This window comes from Stegodyphus dumicola, chromosome 1 (assembly GCF_044657685.1).
Source record: "Stegodyphus dumicola isolate Sdum_Otavi_A_Nest chromosome 1, ASM4465768v1".
Classification (NCBI taxonomy): domain Eukaryota; kingdom Metazoa; phylum Arthropoda; class Arachnida; order Araneae; family Eresidae; genus Stegodyphus; species Stegodyphus dumicola.
In genome coordinates, this window is record NC_140768.1 from 185,949,403 (window position 1) to 185,970,840 (window position 21,438).

At 30.3% G+C, this 21,438-nt stretch overlaps 1 protein-coding gene across 1 annotated transcript in view; it reads left to right on the forward strand.

The window, feature by feature from the left end:
• Vps13D (vacuolar protein sorting 13D) overlaps positions 1-21,438 on the forward strand; it is a 131,022-nt gene that overhangs the window by 20,906 nt on the left and 88,678 nt on the right. Inside the window, exons 10-15 of the mRNA XM_085823754.1 lie at positions 1,677-1,777; positions 2,909-3,080; positions 3,171-3,269; positions 6,545-6,710; positions 17,323-17,651; positions 20,275-20,426. Coding sequence (XP_085679880.1) covers positions 1,677-1,777; positions 2,909-3,080; positions 3,171-3,269; positions 6,545-6,710; positions 17,323-17,651; positions 20,275-20,426 — 1,019 coding nt within the window. The remainder of the gene's footprint in view (positions 1-1,676; positions 1,778-2,908; positions 3,081-3,170; positions 3,270-6,544; positions 6,711-17,322; positions 17,652-20,274; positions 20,427-21,438) is intronic.

The window sequence follows — 21,438 nt, forward strand, 5'->3', positions numbered from 1 at the left end:
CAGTTACAAAGTTCCGCTGTTCAAGTCCTATAATTGCTGTGTTGAGAATACCGACTAATTTGTCAATCGAAATTTTTTCGTTTAACCTCTGTGTCACTTTCTTCACTATCGGAAGCGAATTATAATGATGAGGAATTTGATTTAAATCATATCAAAGACGGAGCTTCCAATTAATTGCGTGCCGCAACGTCTCCCCCCTGCAGAGCAGCGTGAAATTGATAAACAGATTTTGGAATCGTTAGAGAAACAAAGGATATGCCTTTATCCATTTTTTTCAGCAATTCTCGTTTTTGTTTGATAGACATCGAAATATACTTTCGCTTTGTAGATCCTTTGGGTGCTCCAGCATCGGAAATTCTATTTGACATAATCGAAAGTTCAAGCTTACTTTTATAAAATTGCTCTAACAGTCTGCAAAAAATAATAAGCCGGATCCAATTCGAAGATTAAGTAACAACGGAATCTGCAACATTAACTGAAATACATAACTACATAATTTTAGCTTGTACCGTCCATTATACATTCAACGTGCATGCGTAAACGCACACGCATATGCGCAGCCGTAAAGGTCTTGCGCGCGTGCATAAACGCCTAAGCGCATGCATCAACACGATGCATGCGCAGAAAGTTTGTAGCTTTGAGGTCTGGATTATGGGTGTCCGAATTAACGACTTTTGACTGTATAATCTTTTTTAACATAAAAAAATGGCTTTCTTTTGTAGTAGAATGAATATATGTATATAAAGTACTGCTGTTTATTTGTGATACCTAAGATAAATGTAATTGTCTTCTGTTTTCATATTTGTAAGAGAGAAAAGCTTGTAAAATTTCCTAAAACAGAGATTCTGTTTTAAAAATATTAAAATATAGTAATTTTATAGGTTCTGTATCTTTGATTCATTTATTATTGTAATTAAACTACTAATGTTTTCTGAATTCCTTCTTCTATTAATTAAGTTATTATTTGACATATATTAGCTTTTTCTTGAAGTGTATTTTCACATCAGAATGTGTGTTAAGAATTACTGCTAAGCAGCATTTTTATTAATTAGAATCTAACTTTTCTCAGTGAATGATTTCATTGTTAAAATTCAATTTTTTATAACTTGTAATGTCCTTAATTTGCTCTTGTTTTATTGTGTACTATTATGTATTACAGAAAACTGCTATTATTCATTGCAGAAAGTTTATTTTATTTCTAGAAATGTAAAAACATTTATGGAATAAGACATTCGTGTTTTCTTCTGAAATTATGGTATTCTTTATTCATGCTTTTAGTGAAGTGGTTAGCATGTAAAGCTAGTGATTGAAAGGTCTTGGATTCAATTCTCAACAAAGATATTGCTGATTTTTTAAGATTCTTCCAAATTAATGACTACTGGGATACTTAACATATAAACTATGGTTTAGTGGATGATAATTGATCACTATCTTGATTTGTGTGACTATCATCTTTTCAATTTGAATTTTCAAGTTACTGGTCATTGAAAACCTAATGACTCTACAACTGTACTTTGTAAAAATAATTCATTGGAAAAGTAACTTGTCAAAAAAGTTGACCTTTATTATGACAGAGTAGTGTTACATTATTATATTTTAGTAACTCTATATTAAAGAAAATTTTATGTCAAAAGATTTTATTGTTTAATCTCTCTCTTTTTTAAATGCTTGAGCAGATGCAATATCGGCAGATGGTTGAATGCATAAAAGAATTTGAAGTGCTAGATATTCATTGGAAATATCGTAAGTGGAGACCAAAAGTGCCAGTTAAGAACAAGTAAGTATTCTTTATTATTATTTTTTAATTATGTGCTGGAAAACAAAATTTTAATTTCATTGAAATAGCTTTTGCTGTAAATTGTATATGTCTTTATGTACACAGTGTAACAATTTGAAAACAAGTCAGATGAAAACAAAGAATTTCTATTATAAAATACCAATATAGATTTTTACAGTCTGAATTCCTTTAAAATCTTGTTTGTGCACATAAGTTGTCTAAATAATCTGTAATCTCTGAAAACTGAACTCTAGCGACTTCTATTTTATTATTTGGCAAACTCAAAGGTTCACGAAGAAACTAATAAATGTTTAATATGTCAGAGCTAAGAGAACAAAACATATGTATATGCAAGAACATAATAAGGATTATTTGCTGCAGAGAAGTATATTTTTGTTGAAAAATTACCATTTGCTGCTAATTAAAATTCTGATATCACTTAACACATGCTTTGCCTTGTTTTGTGATAAGTAATGTGGAGGAAAAAGCACCCATAGCTTTCTTAATATTTTTTGCTTCACATGCTATTCTCTGATGCAAAAATTTTAGAGCATCCAAATAATTGCAGCATTAACAGTTTCTGCACAAGACAGGAAAATTTCATATGTACTTTTTTTTTTTGCTTTTTTACAAGACAATAAACAGTGTTATGGTTTTACTTCATTTTTATAAATTTGTTTTAGGAGATTTTTTTTTTTTTTTTTCTTTTGGTTTAACTTCATCACTTTATCATTTTCATTCAGGACTGCTGCACATGAATACTCATGCCATCCACCTGGATACCCGTGCCCTATGGCCTGTAATTATGCTTTTAACAAAATTTAGAATTCTTTCAACAACAGCAACTGGGCCATTTAATAAGGTGACATGACGTGTATCCCAATTTAATTCACGTCATTTTTAAAAAATAGCTGTTCAGAACGATGGTTATGAAAATTTCAATGAAGTAGCTGATAGATGACAGCAGCATCTTTTATTTGAAATAATCAGTCTTATTTTCAAATTGTCACACTGCAAAGTATTTGTAGAATTTCTTTTTGTTAAAATATACAGGAAAAATTAACCTCTTCAATGCTGTACCTATAAATTAATTTTAATAAATTAAAAACTATCTCATTAATATTGTTTTAGTGCTAAGAAGTGGTGGGAGTATGCAATAACAGTTCATTTAGATCCTATTCAAGAACAAAATAAAGCATGCACGTGGTCATTTGCACTTGAAAGAGCTCAAGACATAGTTAAATATACTAAAGCCTATGAAGAATATTTAAGCAAAGGCGATTTTCTATCTCCTGATGCTAAAGTAATTTTATACCATTTTTTTAAATTATAATGGTAATACATATATATTTTAGTGTATATAATTGCTCTTTATTTTCCTCTCCTACTGTAGATTGTGAAAGATGAATTGGAAAAAAAATTAAACTTGGAGTTACTTTGTGTTTTGAGAGAACTAATAATAAAAAAAGTTCAAAGAGAGAATAATGCTCAGGTTTGTTTTTATCAATTATGTATCTTTTAATTGAATTATGCAAGTTATTATTGTAGTTGTAGTTATGTAAGTTATTATTGTATTAACTTTATTTAGTATTTGTTGGTTAACCAGTATTCATCAAATACATTGTCAATACACTGTGAACAATCTGTTATTGCATTTTGCCAATAAAGTCTGGTTTCTCGATTTTTAGTGGGTATTTTTTTGCTATTGCATTCAAAATGGCATTAAGTAGTTTGTTATTTTCTACAACCTGTGGTTGGGTCATATGAACTCTAATAAATAAGAAGGCAATTGATGATGAATTGTACCATTTTGCTGATCTCCACATATGTTCCATTGTGTAAAACTCCATTGATTATCTTAGGATTGAAGTTGATGTTAAAATAAAAATGAAGAAGCATTCATCATTAACCTTCCCCCAAAGAGAGAACATTAGCGAAAAAAGGAACAACAAATAAAAATCTTATCTTTGTCAAAGAATGCAAAGCAGCTTTTGGAGTTGCCAGACACTTGCAAGAAATGGAGTCATCAGTGTTAATTTTGGCAATTTATTGTCAAATGTCATATAACCAACAAATACCTGTTATTTGTTTTTCAGTTTGCCTCTTTCCATTCTCTTTTTACATATTTTGTATTTAATTAAGGAAAAACAGTTGTTTGCAGCTTATATTTCTTCTTCCTTTAGTTGTATTTTACTCTGTTAAAGTGTTTATTATTCAGAAAACTCATAGCTTTGAAGTATTGGGGGAAAGATGATTAGGATTTTCAAAATTTTTAAAAATAAAGCGTGTTGTATCAATATTATATATTATCTCATAATGATATTATATCATCATTTATGAAATAAATCTACTTTATTTATCTCTTGAGTGAGCTAAACTATAGTAACTGATTCATAAGATTGCAATAATTCATTTAGGTATTATTTTGTGTTAATCTATGAAACTTAAAAAATAACATTAGCTATATATGAAATAAAACTATCTGGAGAATCACAAGAGAAAGAATTCAAATATTTAAGATAAAATAACTGTAAAACTATATTTTTTCTAAATAAAGAGTTTAAAATATTTTAGTAAAAAAAAAAAAAATTATAGGGCAAAAAACCAGCTTAATTTAGTGAATAGCAACTGATTGAGTGAGAAGCATAATTAGAAATTAAATATATGAAGTGTAGTTACTTTTCTTTGGTTTTCATAGAATATAGTGCTATTTACCTTTTAAGGGTTATTTATAGTTCTTTCGTTACATTTGGACAAGTTCAAAGTTCAAAGTCACACGGTTACATTTTGACAATTTATTCATGTTTATTAAATTAATTTGTATCATGTAAAAGAATTATCAGTATTTGTTAAATTAATTAATATGTATTATGCAGGTTTCATTTTCTTAAATATTTTCATAGACCAGGCGTCGGCAACCTATGGCACACGCGCCAGATTTGGCGCGCTGATAATTCTCAGTGGCACTCTACACGGCTCTACAGAGTTATCACATAAAGATATATCGCCTTGTCTCTCCTCCCTTTACTAGCCCACTTCACTTATTTTCTCGTCTTTTGTTCAGTTCGTCGCACCAATGCATGAGTATCGAGCATCATTTTAATTGATGCATGTCATGTGCTTATAGATTACTTTTAAATTTATGACACATTCTTAGTTTTATCATGAAAACTTTTGTTTGTTTAATTATTGTGTCAATTCATACGTACATATTGAATTAAATGTCCAATAAAAAAGAAAGCCTGATGCTCCCAGTTTTCATGAGTCTTTGATGAATGAATATACATAAAAAGAATCGCGCTATATGTGTGTTATGTCGCAAGGTGTCGTTTGTCGCACATGAAGTATACAAAGACATTTTCAAACTAAACATCAGTCCATATTTCAGAATTCTGGTGAGAAATTTGATGTTATAAAAACAGCTGTTTCTGGATGTAAGAAACAAGTTACATTTTTTTGTCAAACAATTGGAATCAAACCTAAAGCGATGAATGTAGTTTCGTAATTGCTCATTGTGCAGCTGCCAAAGGCAACATTTTCACAAGGTAGGAAATATATTAAAGGACACATTTTAAAGAAGTGTTGAAATATTGTTGATGGATTTACCGAATCTACAAACAATAATACCCCAAATTCCAGAAATATTGGCTTCTGTGCAAACTATTGAAAGTCGAATAACTGAAATAGCAGGAAATGAAACAAGAAACAGAATTCTGGATTACGGAAAACTGTTGCATTTAGCATTGCTTTTGATGAAAATACTGAAGTGAATGAATGATATTGCGAGTCTTGTTTTATTATCATGTTTAATTTTATGTTGCTTATTTTTAGAAGTATGTTTAAAAGCTACATAATATATGTATAATTAAAATTTTTTATTTGTATTGCTAGAATAGTTATATTTTATTTATTTTATATTAATAAATACCTTTAAATGATGCATAATTAATATATAATAAAACTCTAAACCTGTATTCTTAATCTCTATGCCATAACTCTGCATGCAGTGGTGCGGGAATCGAATTGTTTCAAATATCTCCTACTGTGTGGCACCTTAATCATATTTGTAGATTGGTTTGCCTCACCACAGTTACAAAGTTGCTGATTCCTGTCATAGACACATGTTTCTGCATGCAAAGTTTTTGTAAATCGATGGAAATTCATATCCAAATATGTAATAAAATTTTTCACTTAAACCAAGAATTGAGCAGGAAGTTTAATAATGAATGATGTTTTACCTCAAACAAAACTATCATTTATCAGAATGAACTGCTTTCAGTTGTAACTTCTTCCAAAATTAGTTTTTAAAGGCCTGGATGATAGACTTGAAATAACAACTAAGCAATAATTCAGTAAGTAAGTTCATTCTGATTAGTAAATTTTTATTAATTCAATTACTAATATCTTCATAGTATTTATTCGCATATCTGCACACTGTGATATTGAACTATTTGTTTTTAATGAACTAAATGAAAAAGTACTAAGAATTCAGTGACTGAAATTTTGTTGAAATACTAAATAGCAGAATTTGTGAATAAAAAAAAAATATATATATTCTGTATAATATTGGATATTTTTTTATTATGTTTAACGGAATTTAGTCATGGAAAAACTTATCAAATAGTATATGTCGAGGCTTATATTTATTCAAAATGGTAATTACCTAAATGTATTTTAGAAAAAAGAACTACACATTCTCTTATGCTTATTCTTTTGTGCTCTAATTATAATTTTATTTCATGTTATTCTTTTTTTCTCCTGAAATAGGCTGTTGCTGAACAGTCAAAAGGAAAAGGATTCCTTCAGTGGATGTTTCCTTCTTGGGCTGGATGGTATTCACAAACACATAATACTGACAGTACAACAGTACATACAGAAGAATCATCTGCTGACAATAAGGAAAGCTCTAAGGAAGATTTAAAATCTCATTTAGGTATAAATGTAGCATTTCTCTCTCTCTCTTTTTTTTAATGCCTAATATATGATCAGAGTCTCAACAAATGTACGGGGCCTATCTAAAAAGGATTCGACCTTTGGCTGGAAAAAATATATTACTTACATGATGGGATTGGGACTTAAACCCTCTTCAAAGTAGGCCCCTTACACCTCCATACAATTAGCTCACTATTCTTTCCACTGCCGAAAACAGTTTTGTGGAAGGCTTCTTTTGGAATGTTTTTCAACTCTGCTGTCACATTGTGCATTTTATCTTCATTACTCTGAATATGGGATCCTTACAATATCATCTTCAATTTTGGAAAGAACAAGAAGTTGCAAGAGCCATGTTTGGAGAGCAAAGAGGTTGGTCAATGACTGGAATTCCATGTTTTTCCAAGAAAGTCTGTATCAAGTGTGATGAATGAGATCATCACTCCCGATACAAACTGGCAATATGATCAACTGCCAATTTATCACCATCCATAGGTCTGGTCTTTTGCACTGAACATCATCATGGAGTCAGTGGAGTACGTTTTCATAGTACTCTTTTGTCACTCTTTGCCCATCTGATGTGTATTCATGATGCAGAATTCCTCAGATATCAGAGAACACATCAACAAGCATCACCTTGATTTTGCTTTTCACCTCTCATCTTTTTTTGGCCTTGGGGACCTGAGATGCTTTCATTGTGACGACTGACTTTAGCTTCCAGTTTGTACCCATACAGCTATGACTCATCTTCAGTTAACATGGTATTCAGAAGCTCAGGTTCAGTGTTGCTAGTGTCCAGCAGTTCTTGTGCAATCTCCAGACAGAATTCTTTCTGTTCCATTGACAAATACTTGGGCACAAATTTTGCAGCCACTCTGTTCAAATCAGTATGCAAAATTGCAAGTGCAGCATCTTTACTGATCTCAGCTTCTTTGGCTATCTCTTGTATGGTCAAATGATGATCTCCTATTATTAGATTTTCTGCCCTCTCAACAACAGCTGCATTCCGAGCAGCTTGTGGCCTTCGTGAATTGCTGGTTACTGTAACTTTCATTATATGAGGGCACTATTGGTCCAAAAGAGAATATTCAATTGTTGATGTTTTTCATTAAAATATATAAAAAGACAATGTAGTCACTCCAAAACAAGATAAATTTGTGTATAAACCACCAAAGTCAAGTTGCCTTTCATATCTAAATCATCTAGTATTGCAGTTGCTTTTCAAAATTGAAACACTGATCCTCTACCGATGCCAGGCCATTTTTGAATTGGTTGAACCATTTCTTAATTTGTGTTACTCGTTTAGTAGCATCTCCAAACACCTGCTGAATCTTACGAATTGTTTTGCTTTGAGAATTACAAAATTTTGACAAAATTTGATATACAACTTGTTCAGTCATTTTAAGAGAAATCAAAATCCATCTAAAGCGTATAAGAATAATTCACTTCACGGCCAGTAGGCAATGACTGACTCACTGAAACATTGAGAAAAGTTCAAGCATGTACATTAAGATAACCCCTTCCACTGTGCACAGTGCCACTAGCCTAGTATCACTACTATGCATAGGAAAATTTAAGACCGGATACCTTTTAGACAGACATCGTATAGCTATAATTTTTGATTAATAAAATAATTAGTAAATAAATATATATCACTTTCAGTATAATTTTTTTTTAACAAATTTATATACAAATGACGTTTAATTTTTTATATAACTTTAATTGAATGGAACATGCAGTATGGCAGGAAAGGCTACTGTATACTTTGGTTCTTTAAATTTCATAAAATAATACGCAGAATTTTTCAAAAACAGTCACACTGCCTTATAAGGATGTTTCTTAAAAAAAAAAAAATAATAAATAAAAATTAAAAATAAATAAATAAATAAAAATAAAAAATCTAAATATATGTAAAGTTCTATAGTATTTACATTCTGCTTAGAAAAGTACTAAGTATGCTTTTTAACTAACAGAAAATATATATATATATATATATATATATTCTAACTCATAATTGAGATAGTGGAGTAGAACAATGGTTTCTAAGCATTTTTGTTCATGTTACATTGAATGTATCAGAATTTTTCTACAGCATCCAATGTCAGGTTACAGGTCCACTTAAGAGTTAATTTTAATTGCAAATGCAGTTAGGTTGTTTTAAATTAAAACAAATCTGATGTGTACACCACATGACTTCCTTGTATTGGAATATTAAATTGGAAGATTAAATTATATGCATTTTTTCTTGCATTTCATTTAAACTTATTGGATTGAATTAAATTTACTTCGCCGACAGTGCGTAAACCACAATAGAATAAATGCATTCTTTAAAATTCACTCTATTATTTGTTTACCATAGCGACACTCTGGCGCTAGATTCACTTAACAGTATTAATAATTATATAACAGTTAACTTATATAATAATTATATAACGGAAACTAAGTTAATTGTTATATAATCCAATAACAGTTAACTTATATATTTCGTTCCTATTATAACTCATAATGCACAAAATTTATATCATTTAAAGAATAGAATTATCTAATCGTTGCCACATGTTCTATTCAAATACTATAATAAAGCTAGAATGATGTATAAAAGAAATTAAGCAAACAAAACAAAAAAGAAACAGTTTTTCACAGACAATTGAGTATTTCTCATTGAATTAATTCAGTTCTCACTTCACAAGAAGGCAAAAATACACAAAAACTCAAAATATCTATATTAAAAATTACGAAGTAAATCTTAAACACTTATTTCCTCAAAAAAATTCCAGAAAGAATTAAGCATGATTTAATTGGCAATAATAAATGAATGCGTTATCTTTGTTGTTGCGAAGCTAAGTTTCTCTAGATTGGCAACAAATCCACTAGTCTCCTGTTTCAAATGTAAACATCAATGGCCGCCATTAAAAAAAGGCTTAGCGGCACTTAGACAACTTTAAAATTGTTGATAATTCTAAAAATATTGCATACAGATTTACTAAAGGCATAAAAACCTTAACCAGAAGATAAAAACAACATAATACAATCATTTTTAAAGCAAAAAATGTACAATTTACAAACATATAAGAGTAAAGAAACTGAGATCACTGAGCCGGGTAACAGAGTGGATATATATATAAATATATTTATATACGTTTGGTGCGGCCGATTGCAACCAAAATACGAGGTGCACATCTACATGTTATAGCAGTCCTATATACAAAATTTCAACGTTCTGAGGCTACTCGTTTTTGAGTTATGCGAGATACGTACGTACATACATAGGCTCGTACAGACACCATGAAAAATTCTCTTCAGAATTAATTTTAAAGCAGTTTTATAATTTTTTTGAAGGAAAAGAGTATTTTATTCTGTCCTTAAATACAGATATCATGCAAAAACATCGTTAAATTGCATTCGATAGGGGTCAAAATGGATATTTTCGTTGAAATATGCTGCCTGAAACTTTTCGAGATTACAATACTTCCTTTTTACTTCGTACAAGGAAGTAAAAAATGAAGCGTTTATTCAGAATTCAAAAATAATTTATGAATAATACATTAAATAAGTACATATTTTGAACAATCATATTATGCAACAGTTGAATTATATTTATTGAAAAGGGTGAGCTTAAATAAAATTAGATTTAGCTATCTCATTCCATGATTCTGATTAGTTTTTATATATCATATTATTGTTTTATAATTTTTTTATGAAATGTATTAGTGCAGTTCACAAAGGCCAGTTACCTTATACAGGAAACAGAGGCCTCTTGAAGTAATTGACATAGCATCCCTTGGCCATTGGTGCAGAACAAACACACCAATTAGCTCAAGTGGATATGCCTTACCAATAGAAATGCTTATTTAGAATGATGCCTGATGTAGGGCCTTCCAGTTTGGTAAACTAAGGAATTCCAAATGAAAGATAATAACAGTAAAACAATAATTTCTGCAATATTACTCTTACTGTATTTATGATGTTAAAATATAATCTACAAAATGAAAATTAGTGTCATAAATTTTTATCTGTGTTTCAGTTAATTAGAATAAATAATTGTTATGTAAAAGTGTGTATTTGTTATATTCTGTTAGAATAAAAACCTTCCTTGAAGAATTGCGATTATGTGGGCTCTAAAACAGAAAGGCATTTGGATTGAAATGCTGAAATATTTAATAGGATTCTAAAAATTACATTTATTCTTAAAGAATCTTATATTAAAAAATTATATTTTACAATTATTTAATTATATTGGTCAAAATTTTATGATTTACATTTCTGTTTAGTTGCTACTTCTTTAATGCTCTTTCCTTAAAAAGACATCTTTGTCGCTTTGCCTTTTTCTCCTTGAAAGGGTATGTAAAAGAGATAAAAAATATGTAGATATGAAGGTGTTGTTGTCTTGTCCATGTATTTCATGGAAAAAATGAATGCCTGAGCTTCAAGAAGGTTGGACTTCTACTTCCACCCTGAGGGTCTCCCATGCCTCTCCCCCACCACCAGACCACACAAGAGGACTCCATTTTAGAATTTAAGCCCTAAGCCCTGTCAATGTCTCCTGAAAAATCCCAAAACGATGCGATGAAGAGTGAAAAAGACAAGTAATCATTGTTATTAAGCAATCACTTGCTAAACATTCTGGGTGCAGTACATAAATACGCAAATTCATGATGCATTAACCCTTTCGCGATGGCACACCTTTGTTTAAGACGCTCGTGTGGGACAGAAGGGAATCAAAGGCAGTCACCATGCAGGACAGGGGTTATGCATCGCTAAACCTAATTTTATAAAAAAAATTCAGAAGAGAGAAAATAAAAAGTTTCACGTCTAGCATCGTATTTTTTGGTATCATTTTAGATTATTACTTGAGCTCTTATATATGTTAAAATTAGCATTTAATAACCTTTTATCTTTATTTTGCATGAAAATATGAAAAAAAAAACTTGTAAAATAATTTTCGGTACCTTGTAAAATTAAGGAAAATAATAATACATTGTAAAATTAATAATCAACCTTGTAAAATTATTTTACAGGGAAAAGTATTTTACAATTTACCTTGTAAAATAATTTTCGGAAGCGCTATTCAAATTATTCCAAAGTTTTAATTGATAAAAATCCATCAATAAAGTTTAAAATTAATAAAACAATACAAAAAGACTATTTACAGGAAGAAGTAACAAAATTTAAAATGAAGACTGTGGTAAATCTCGAAGCACGGAGAAGTATCACTTTTTAACTCTTTAGAAAATGAATCATCACTCTCATCTGTGTTAGTAAATGATTCATTAACCATACGAGTGTATTCTTCCTCTGAAAAATAGCACCTTCATTCTATAATAGACTGGAGGTGAGGCTTTCTGAAATAAAAAGAGATCTCAAAATATGTCTGAAGGCAATGCAAAACGTAACAGAGCTCCACATAGTAACCCTAAAAGACCGTACATGGTAGACGGAAAATAAAAAAAGGAATTGGATATAAATCAGACACGCGAATGTTTATATTAGCACGTCGCGGTTTAAAGAGCCCACCTTGTTTACGCTCTCCCCCCCCCCCCACCTTCGCAACAGTTGATGAGTAAAATACCAAAGTCGGGCATGATATATCAAACTCAAGGTCAGGAACCCAAAACTGTGTTCATTTCAAAAGATAATGGATATAGGATGCCAGCTAGTGGTCTTCAGAAAAACATTCGAGCTGAAAATACATATACAGTCGAAAGTCTTTAATCCGGACTCGTTGGGACTTTCGTGATTCCGGATTATCGGTTTTTCCGTATTATAGATCATCAGTTTAAATCTGGTAAGATGGCATGCAGAAATTATAAAAATAAAAATATGAAACTGTAATTTATGAAAGAGCAATTATGATCTAAAGGATATCAAAATTTACAAAAAAAAAAAAAAAAAAAAGGTTTATATTTATTTGTTTACTATATTAAACATTTCTTTCAATGCGCGTATGTGTAAAGCATACATTACGCGTAGTCAAAATTAGAAAATTGCAACCAGAAAACTATTTGATGTGTATTCGTGATATTTATAATATCTGTGTCACTTTCTTCACTATCGGAAGCGAATTATAATGATGAGGAATTTGATTTAAATCATGTCAAAGACGGAGTACATCGAGATGAAATACTACATTTAGTAAGGAATTACAAGCAGAATAAAATAAAAACATCTGCCCTGACAATAAGAATAGTGCTGACAGATCAACTTCCAGTTCATTGCATGCCGCGTCATCCCCCCCTCCCCGCAGAGCAGCGTGAAATTGATAAACATATTTCGGAATGATTAGAGAATCAAAGGATATGCCTTTATCCATTTTTTGCAGCAATTCCACTTTTTGTTTTGTATGGACATCGAAACATGCTTTCACTTTGTAGATCCAGAATCAGAAATTCTTTTTGGCATAATCGAAAGTTCAGGCTTACTTTTATAAAATTGCTCTAACAGTATGCAAAAAATAATAAGTCGGATCTAATTAGAAGATTAAGGAGCAACGCAATCTGCAACATTAACTGAAATAGATAATTAGGTAATTTTAGCTTAGCTTATACTGTCCGTTATACATTAAATACACATGCATTAACGCAATGTGCGTTGACGCATGCGCAGAAAGTTTGTAGCTTTGAGGTCCAGATTATAGATCATTCTGGATTATGGATGTCCGGATTAAAGACTTTTGACTGTACGCATCACCCGTCCTCTGAATGCAATCTCTAGTGATGTGTGGATGGGATGCCCGGCTCTAAGAGACATTTTTAGGGAATGCGTATATGTGATGACCATCCTGAAAGGGTTAATAATGAATGCAACTTCATTAAAATGATAAATAAGAGAGTCATATATCTGCTGTGAATTCTCCAAAAGTCAGTGCAACAATACCCATTAAAAAGTTTCTTTCACTCCTTCTTCAGCATTTTCCAGTTCTAGGACTGTTTTCTGTACTTTAAAGTAGGAACCCGAAAGTTATTTTCTGCTGCTCGATTTGACTCAACAATGTAAATAACAGCTGTGAAAAATGGTTGAGTCACTAGGTTTGTTTTCTCTAGTTAATTCCTGTTTAGTATATTTCACCTCATGAAATGCACATCTATGAAGGCTGATTTGAACTGCAATCTCAAATGATGTGCAGAAAATAAAATGCTGTATTGACGATACAAATCATAGATGCAAGGTGGGGGGGCTGGCAATGACCTTGAAGCACCTGTGTTTGAAGTAACAGACTATAGTAGTACAGCTTTTATTTAAAAAACTGCTATCTTTTTTTCAGGTACTTATTCAAATTTCAGTTTTCATTTAAATTCAGATATTTAATATTATGAAAAGTGTCGCCCAGACAGGTATAGTAGTTAGGGGAGCTGACTGTGATACCAAAATCCCCGAGTTCGAATTCTGGAGAAGGCATGGTTGTAACTAGCCTTCCCTTTCCTAGGAGGCGAAGGTGGCACACCTATTATTATGTGCTTGCATAATAAAGCGACCACCGCTTCTGGTCTTAGTAGTGGCTAAAGTCTGTGATGACTTCTGCCCACCACTGGGGGGGGGGGAATTATAAAAAGTGCTAACTGAATCTGTTCAAAACCATTCTCATGAATGTTCTCCAGTCCTTGAACTATATTCTGTGTAGTATTATGATGTCATATTTAAGTTGCATTTTTAATAATGCTGAATAGGAGTAGTAAAAGCAGAAAATTATGATAAAAATTAGTTGACATTCCATGTCAAACCATGTCACATAATTTTTCAATTATGGCTTCTCCCTTAAAAACAAAAAAAAAAAACAAAAAAAAAAAAGTAAACAAGGGCATTAGCAATAATATTAAGTTTCGAATCTGAATCAGTACTGCATTTGCAACAGCATTCAAGAAAAATAATGAAACACATATTGTCCAAATCCAGCATTGAGTGACTTAAAGGGAAATCTATCTCTCTCAGAGGGAACATTCATTATATGCAGATTCATGGGCATGTATATGTATAATTTAACATCCTTCCTTTTTCTTTATTTTGAATTACAAGAACATACAGATGGTTATTTAAAATCAATATTTCCATTTAATGATTTTTATCTTATTTTTACTCTCTCTGGTTGTAACGGAAGTTTTCCACCAAAAAACATTCTTAAAAAAGTTAGAGGGGGGACATGAAAGCAGTACCTTTAGTGCGGGTAGTAATCACCACCCAAATCTATGATTTTCTGCCAAAGTGTTGGTAGTTTTTCAAAGCCTTTGGTCTAGAAACTTAGTGGTCACAAGTTCGAAAACATAACAATTTCATTTTGGACGTCTTGTGCAGAATGGAAGATAGCACCAGCAAGATGTAGCTACAAGTGTGAAAAAAGGTAAAAGTCCAAAGGAGTGATATCATGGCTATATGGTGAATATGGGAAAAGATCCCATTCAAGTCTATACTGAGTCCAGCTGGTGAATGCAGAGATGTTTGGTCTTGCATTATCTTGATGGAACATTACCTTTTTGCACTAGTACTTAGTTTGACATTTTCCCTTGATAGCAACATCAGCATGGACTAACATCTAGCTGTACACCTTATTGTTAAGGGTTTATCTTTTTCCAGATACTCTTTGTGGATAATACCACTGCAATCCCACCAGATATAAAGCATTATCTTTTTGTTAGTCAAATTGCACTTTGTGATGCTGCCGGCGGACTTACCGGGCACACAGCAACCCTGTTTTCAGCCCGCATGGTTGAAGTAAAATCCACTTCCCATCACAAGTGATGATCAGATCCAGAATTTTGTCCTTACATTGATATTTGAGCAAATTAGTGCAGGCCCAAACACGTCTGTCCTTTTCAGCTTGAGGCAGCTCATGCGGCACCAAGCTATTGAACTTGTACGTCAAGTTTATGTGATGCATAGCACAGCTAATGGACCTGGTGCTAACGTCTAACTCCTTAGCAAGCTATCGAGTTGTCTTCCACAAATGGATCTCATCAACATCAGTAGGCTGGCCAGAGTGCTCTGCTTCTTGACTGTCATAGTTCTTGTTTTTGAACTTCTGGTACCAAACCTTCACAGTATCATATGATACAATATTAATTCCTTAAGCTGTCCATATAATTTAGTGACATTCTGAAGCTGACTTTTTGCAACAGAACTGGAACTAAATGATGGTTCTAATCTGATAGCATGATAGTTCAACTTCAGACACCTTGTACTTAATGATAACGATACTTTTTTACAAATTTCACAATACAGTGTTCTAAAGAAAGTCTCTTTCTTTCAGATGTCAAAAATCATTCGACAAAATATGATTAAACAAATCAACAGGAACTGTTTGCGCATACGTTACTTGCGGTGGTGGGAAACTTTTATTAAAACCCAATATGTAATTGGTGTAATATACAGTACAAAGTCCGTAATTCGGACGTCCATTATCTGGAATGATCTATAATCCGGACCTCAGAACCACACTTTTTTTTTTGTATGCTTTACGCATGCGCATGCATGTTGGGAGGATGTATCTCCAGATACGTTAAAAAATGCTTGGCATAATTTATGGCTGGCTACCGTATTTCGTGGTGAGGATGATGAAGATGATAGCTGTGAATTTGAAGATTTTCATACATCCCAAACAAAAGGTGAAATTTTCCAGTTATTGGATTTTGTAAAGAAATGTGGAGAAGTGGTAATAAATGAAGATGATATAACAGAAGTTTTTCATTACGACGACAATGCCCCCAGTCATCAATCAATTAACAGACGGCGAAATCTGTAGTATGGTTCTAGATCCAGAAAATGTCACTTTTGATAGTGAAGAAAATGACAGAGAGGTTATTGAAAGCGAAAAAATTTCGATTGACAAGTTAGTCGGTATTCTCGACATAGCAATTACAGGACTTGTGAACAGTGGAACTTTGTAACTGAACAAGAAATCATGTCTGTTTATAGAATTAAAGAGAAAGTATTAGCACTAAAAACGAGCAACTTAAACAACTTACATTGAAAGAAATGTTTAATAAAGTAAACAAATAAATATTAAGCTTTTTTTTCTTGTAAATTTTGATACCCTTTAGATCATAATTGCTCTTTATTTCATAAATTACAGTTTCATATTTTTAATTGTATAATTTCTGCCTGTGATCTTACCAGATTTAAATTGATGATCTATAATCTGGAAAAACTCTAATGGGGAATTGCCGAAGTCCCGACAAGTCCGGATTACTGACTTTGTACTGTATATAATTGGTTTACTATATATAATTGGTTTAATATATGAATTTATGTAATTTATAATATTAATTGATATTTTTGTAGCAACATTTATGCAGTTAGTACAATTGCTGAAAGATCTGTCGAAGACCATTTATAATGGTCATGGATCTACTATGGCTGCAGTATCATTTTTAGTCTACCATGTGGGAATTTAGCAACATTTTTTATAACCTAAAATTATTTATTAAAATAAATATGTTATTTATTTAAATGAGTAAATTGTATAATAAAAATTTACATAACAATATGATGCATAAGGAGGTAAGATAATATATAATAAAAATTGGAAAATGTTTTGCTTTTTTGTTTTGCTTGTTTTGTTCTTTATTCATATTTAAGCTATGATTCCATCCTTTTTTTTTTTTTTTTTTTTCTTATTCCTTCTGCAGAGGAAGAAATTTTAGATGTGTTAGACAGTGCTGAAAATGATTCCTTGCTTAAAAGAGATACAGTGTTTGCTCAGTTGAATTTCTCTTTAACTCAAGGAACATTTACCCTTTTCAAGAATGAGTTTCAGGTAATCACAAAACCTGGGCAGCAGCCATCCACAGAAGAAAAACCTATTATTGAAGTGGAATTTTCTGATGTGTCAACAAAACTTGAAACTCGCCCCAGAACAGGCTCATTTCTATTTGAAATCAAGCTTGGAGCACTGTATTTACATGATAGAATTTTTGCTGATACACATTTTCCTTACATTATAGCACCTCAAAATAGAGTAAGTTATTGCATATCTTTCTATGTTTAAAACTTCAAGAACAACAATAGTTTGAATTCAGTAGAACTTAAGTTACGCAGACACCAAATATCCGTATTTTTTTCCGATCCAAACCATTTGTTTTTCTGTATAGGCTGAGTAATAAGATTAAGCTTATTTACATTGGTGTCAAAAATTATCTTTATGGGCATGCAGGCAGTAATTTTCAGAAACTGTTAAATAAAGTTAAATGTATTTTTTCACATCAATTTCTCCTTTTTTCCACTAATTTTAACAGTTGAAAATTTAGATGGAAAAATTTCACGTATAATATTTTGAGAGAAGGGTGAAAGAAAAATGCCTATTGTTTAAAGGTATAGGAAGTGGAATAAATATTACCATTAGTTATTGTCATCAATGCTGTTTATTCTCTTGCTTTTTGTACTATGCATTATCAATCTTTCCTTACACTGCAGATTGAAGCAAAATTCTTGTTAAGTTTCATAATTTCAACCGAGAGTTTCTTACCATAGATTACTAGTAAAAGTCTGTAATAATAAATTTAAAAAGGAGTTAAGGTAAGAAATAATCACTCTATTAGTGTTTATAGTGTCTTTGCTAATATATGGTTCATAGTATCTGGTCTGACACTTGACTGTTGCAGCAACTACATAATGCTTTTTGAATGAGGGGTGATGTCTTTATTAATACAGAACATCTAATTCAAAATACTCTTTGTTAATGCAGATTGTATCTCTGAGGAATGCTAGTTTTAAGTTCTTTTTCAACGTATGTTGTGTCCTTAATTACTGGTCCTTACATATAAGGAAAGAAAGTGATTTTTTTTAGTTGTTTTTTTGTAAAGCATATGTAAAGAATACCAATTGGAGAAATTTCAAGAGCTGCTTATTTGTATGGAGTTCAATTTCTAAATTCAGGGTTCAAGTTAAATTATGCAAATAATAATAATAATAATAATAATAATAATAATAATCTAAGTCATACTCTAAATAGGCAAAGACAAGTAAATGCATCATTATTTGAGGTGATATATAGCATCTTCAAGCATAAATGTAACTACAAAATTTAACATGAGGGTTCATATGAGAAATTTCAAGAGCTGCTTATTTGTATGGAGTTCAATTTCTAAATTCAGGGTTCAAGTTAAATTATGCAAATAATAATAATAATAATAATAATAATAATAATAATAATAATAATAATAATCTAAGTCATACTCTAAATAGGCAAAGACAAGTAAATGCATCATTATTTGAGGTGATATATAGCATCTTCAAGCATAAATGTAACTACAAAATTTAACATGAGGGTTCATATGACATGTAAATCTATTATAAAACAAAGTTGAAATTATATGTGATACTACAATTTTAGAAAGAATGCTTCAAAAACAAATGAAATCTGGAGAATGTGGCCTTTCCCTAATAAATACTAATATTTATATACTAATATTTTATATATATGTGATATGAAAAAAAAGGATAATACAATGAAAGCAAGACTGTACGTGCAAAAATGTAATCATATGAATTATATGATTAAATTAGTTATTTATTATTTTTGTTTTACATCAGTTAAAGATGCCATACTTTAATTTTAATTGAAAAAAGTACATCATATGATTTGGTTTATCCACTAAAATGATTTCTTTAATTTTAAAGTATTAAAAAAAGATGGGTTAAGTTTTTGGACTAAATTATTGATTTTATATTAATCAATCTGTCCCATAAATGTTGTGATGATGTCTTACTAAGAACACAAGTTAGAAGAGTGTGTATATTTGAATTTAAAGAGCTGTTAAATTGAAAACTTTGAAAACAGTGTTTTTTACTATACTGTATTTTTCATAACAGATGAAAACTGATTAAATTCATTTAAATTGTTTGTGTTAATAGTGTGTTTTAAAAATGTTTTTGGATTTCTTTATTAAAATTAACTATTTTGTTAAATATTAAAATTCCCAAGAATGTTAGAAATGAGCTGTCAATTATATAAAATTTAAAATTAAAAAAAAAAAAAAAAAGTTGAAATTAGAACTAAAGTGAAATTTTTTAGACATTATTTAATTTTAAAATGAGTTATTGAGCAAATTTAATGACAAATTGAGGTTATTAGTACAAAATAATAAGTTGTATCAGTTTTAAGATCTTTTTTTATGTAAAAATTAAAATTACTATTTGGCAAAAAAAATTAAGAAATATTTTTAATTGTAATTTGTTATCTTTAACTCAAAAACTTGACAAGATGTAATGAAGATTTAAAAAAAAGTTAAAATAACTCAGTAGTTTTCTTGTGATGTAAAAATTAAGAGTTAAAAATAGCAACACCAAGGTATAAGGAATAAGGACAACTTTATTATTTCCTAATTGATAATTTGGTACTCTTCTGTTCTCAGCACCACATTCAGAAATGCATGTATGTATAGATGTATGTACCAATAATTCCTTTAACAAGGAAATATTTCATGAAATTATTGTAATATGTGTTTCATAAAAAAAGAAAAGCTCTGCAAAAAGTAAGGGAGTAGATTAAAGATTATGAAAAATGTCCGATGATTACACCTAAAAACATAAAAGATCATGTAATATAATTAAGTTTCTTATTTCTTATTATTTTTTTAAAGGATGTGAGTTTTTTGTATACAAAATCAACTGGACTAACTGTTTTTCCTTTGCCATCATTTCTAAGTCCAAAAGTAGAAGAAGCTGATTCAAATTCACATTTATTTGAGCTGACGTATGAAAAGAAACCATTTGCATTTCATGCTGATCACAGGTAGTGTTTATTTAAAAAAAATGTTTTGAAAGTAGTTTGCTTGTATTTATATTTTTCATTTTTGCTGATTATTTCCTGCATTATTTTAGTTGTAAGTTATTTTTGTATTACCCTTCTAATTTTTTTTAACATCTTGAATTATACCTGATAAGATTTAAGTTTAATAATAATTATTGTATTTAAATATTATTATTTATTTTACTTAAATATAATCACTTCAAGATCATGCATTAATATAAATTTTATAAAAATTCACATAAAAGAAGTATATAAAATTATATGTTAAATTTTTAATATTACTTTATAAATGCAGCATATTGTTACAGTCATTGAAGCTGATAGATTGCCTTGATATTAAATTCATTCACAAAAGTTTCTGGTTCTGTAAATTAAAATTACAAATAATTGTTAACTATGTAAGTGGTTATGTACATTTTGTACCTGTTAAAATGATTTGCATAGAATTCAGGAATTGTATGTGCATAATTAATAAATCAGAATTTTTTTAAATCATTAAACTGCTATGTTTTGGTCTGTTTGTTAAGGAAATCATAAATTTCTATTATACACATTTAGATTATCCAAGAGTAAATTGTTTGAATGGTTCCATTTAAAAAAATTTGGTTTTACTAATCACATCTGCTAAATCAAATAACAGTTAATTTAATTTTTCATTTTTCTTTTTTTGTTATTTATATCAGTTTATTTTATGTGTGCAGAAGTTTTACCTATTTTGAAATGCAAACTGCATTTAGATGAATATCGAAATTATGAAGTTCAAAAGATCCAAAAAAAATTTGTGATATTGGACACTTGATTTTATATAGATGCATGTGTTTTACTGTGTACCTTATTCAGGTTTGAATGTATAACTTATGTGAAAAGGGGTAGTTTTATGTAGTTTTTTTCTGGTATGTTTCCATATAGGAGTAACCCCAACCTAGTTCATATGAACTCTTTCGCTAATGAATGCATGTATACTTCATATACTAATTCTAATGTCTAGAATTCA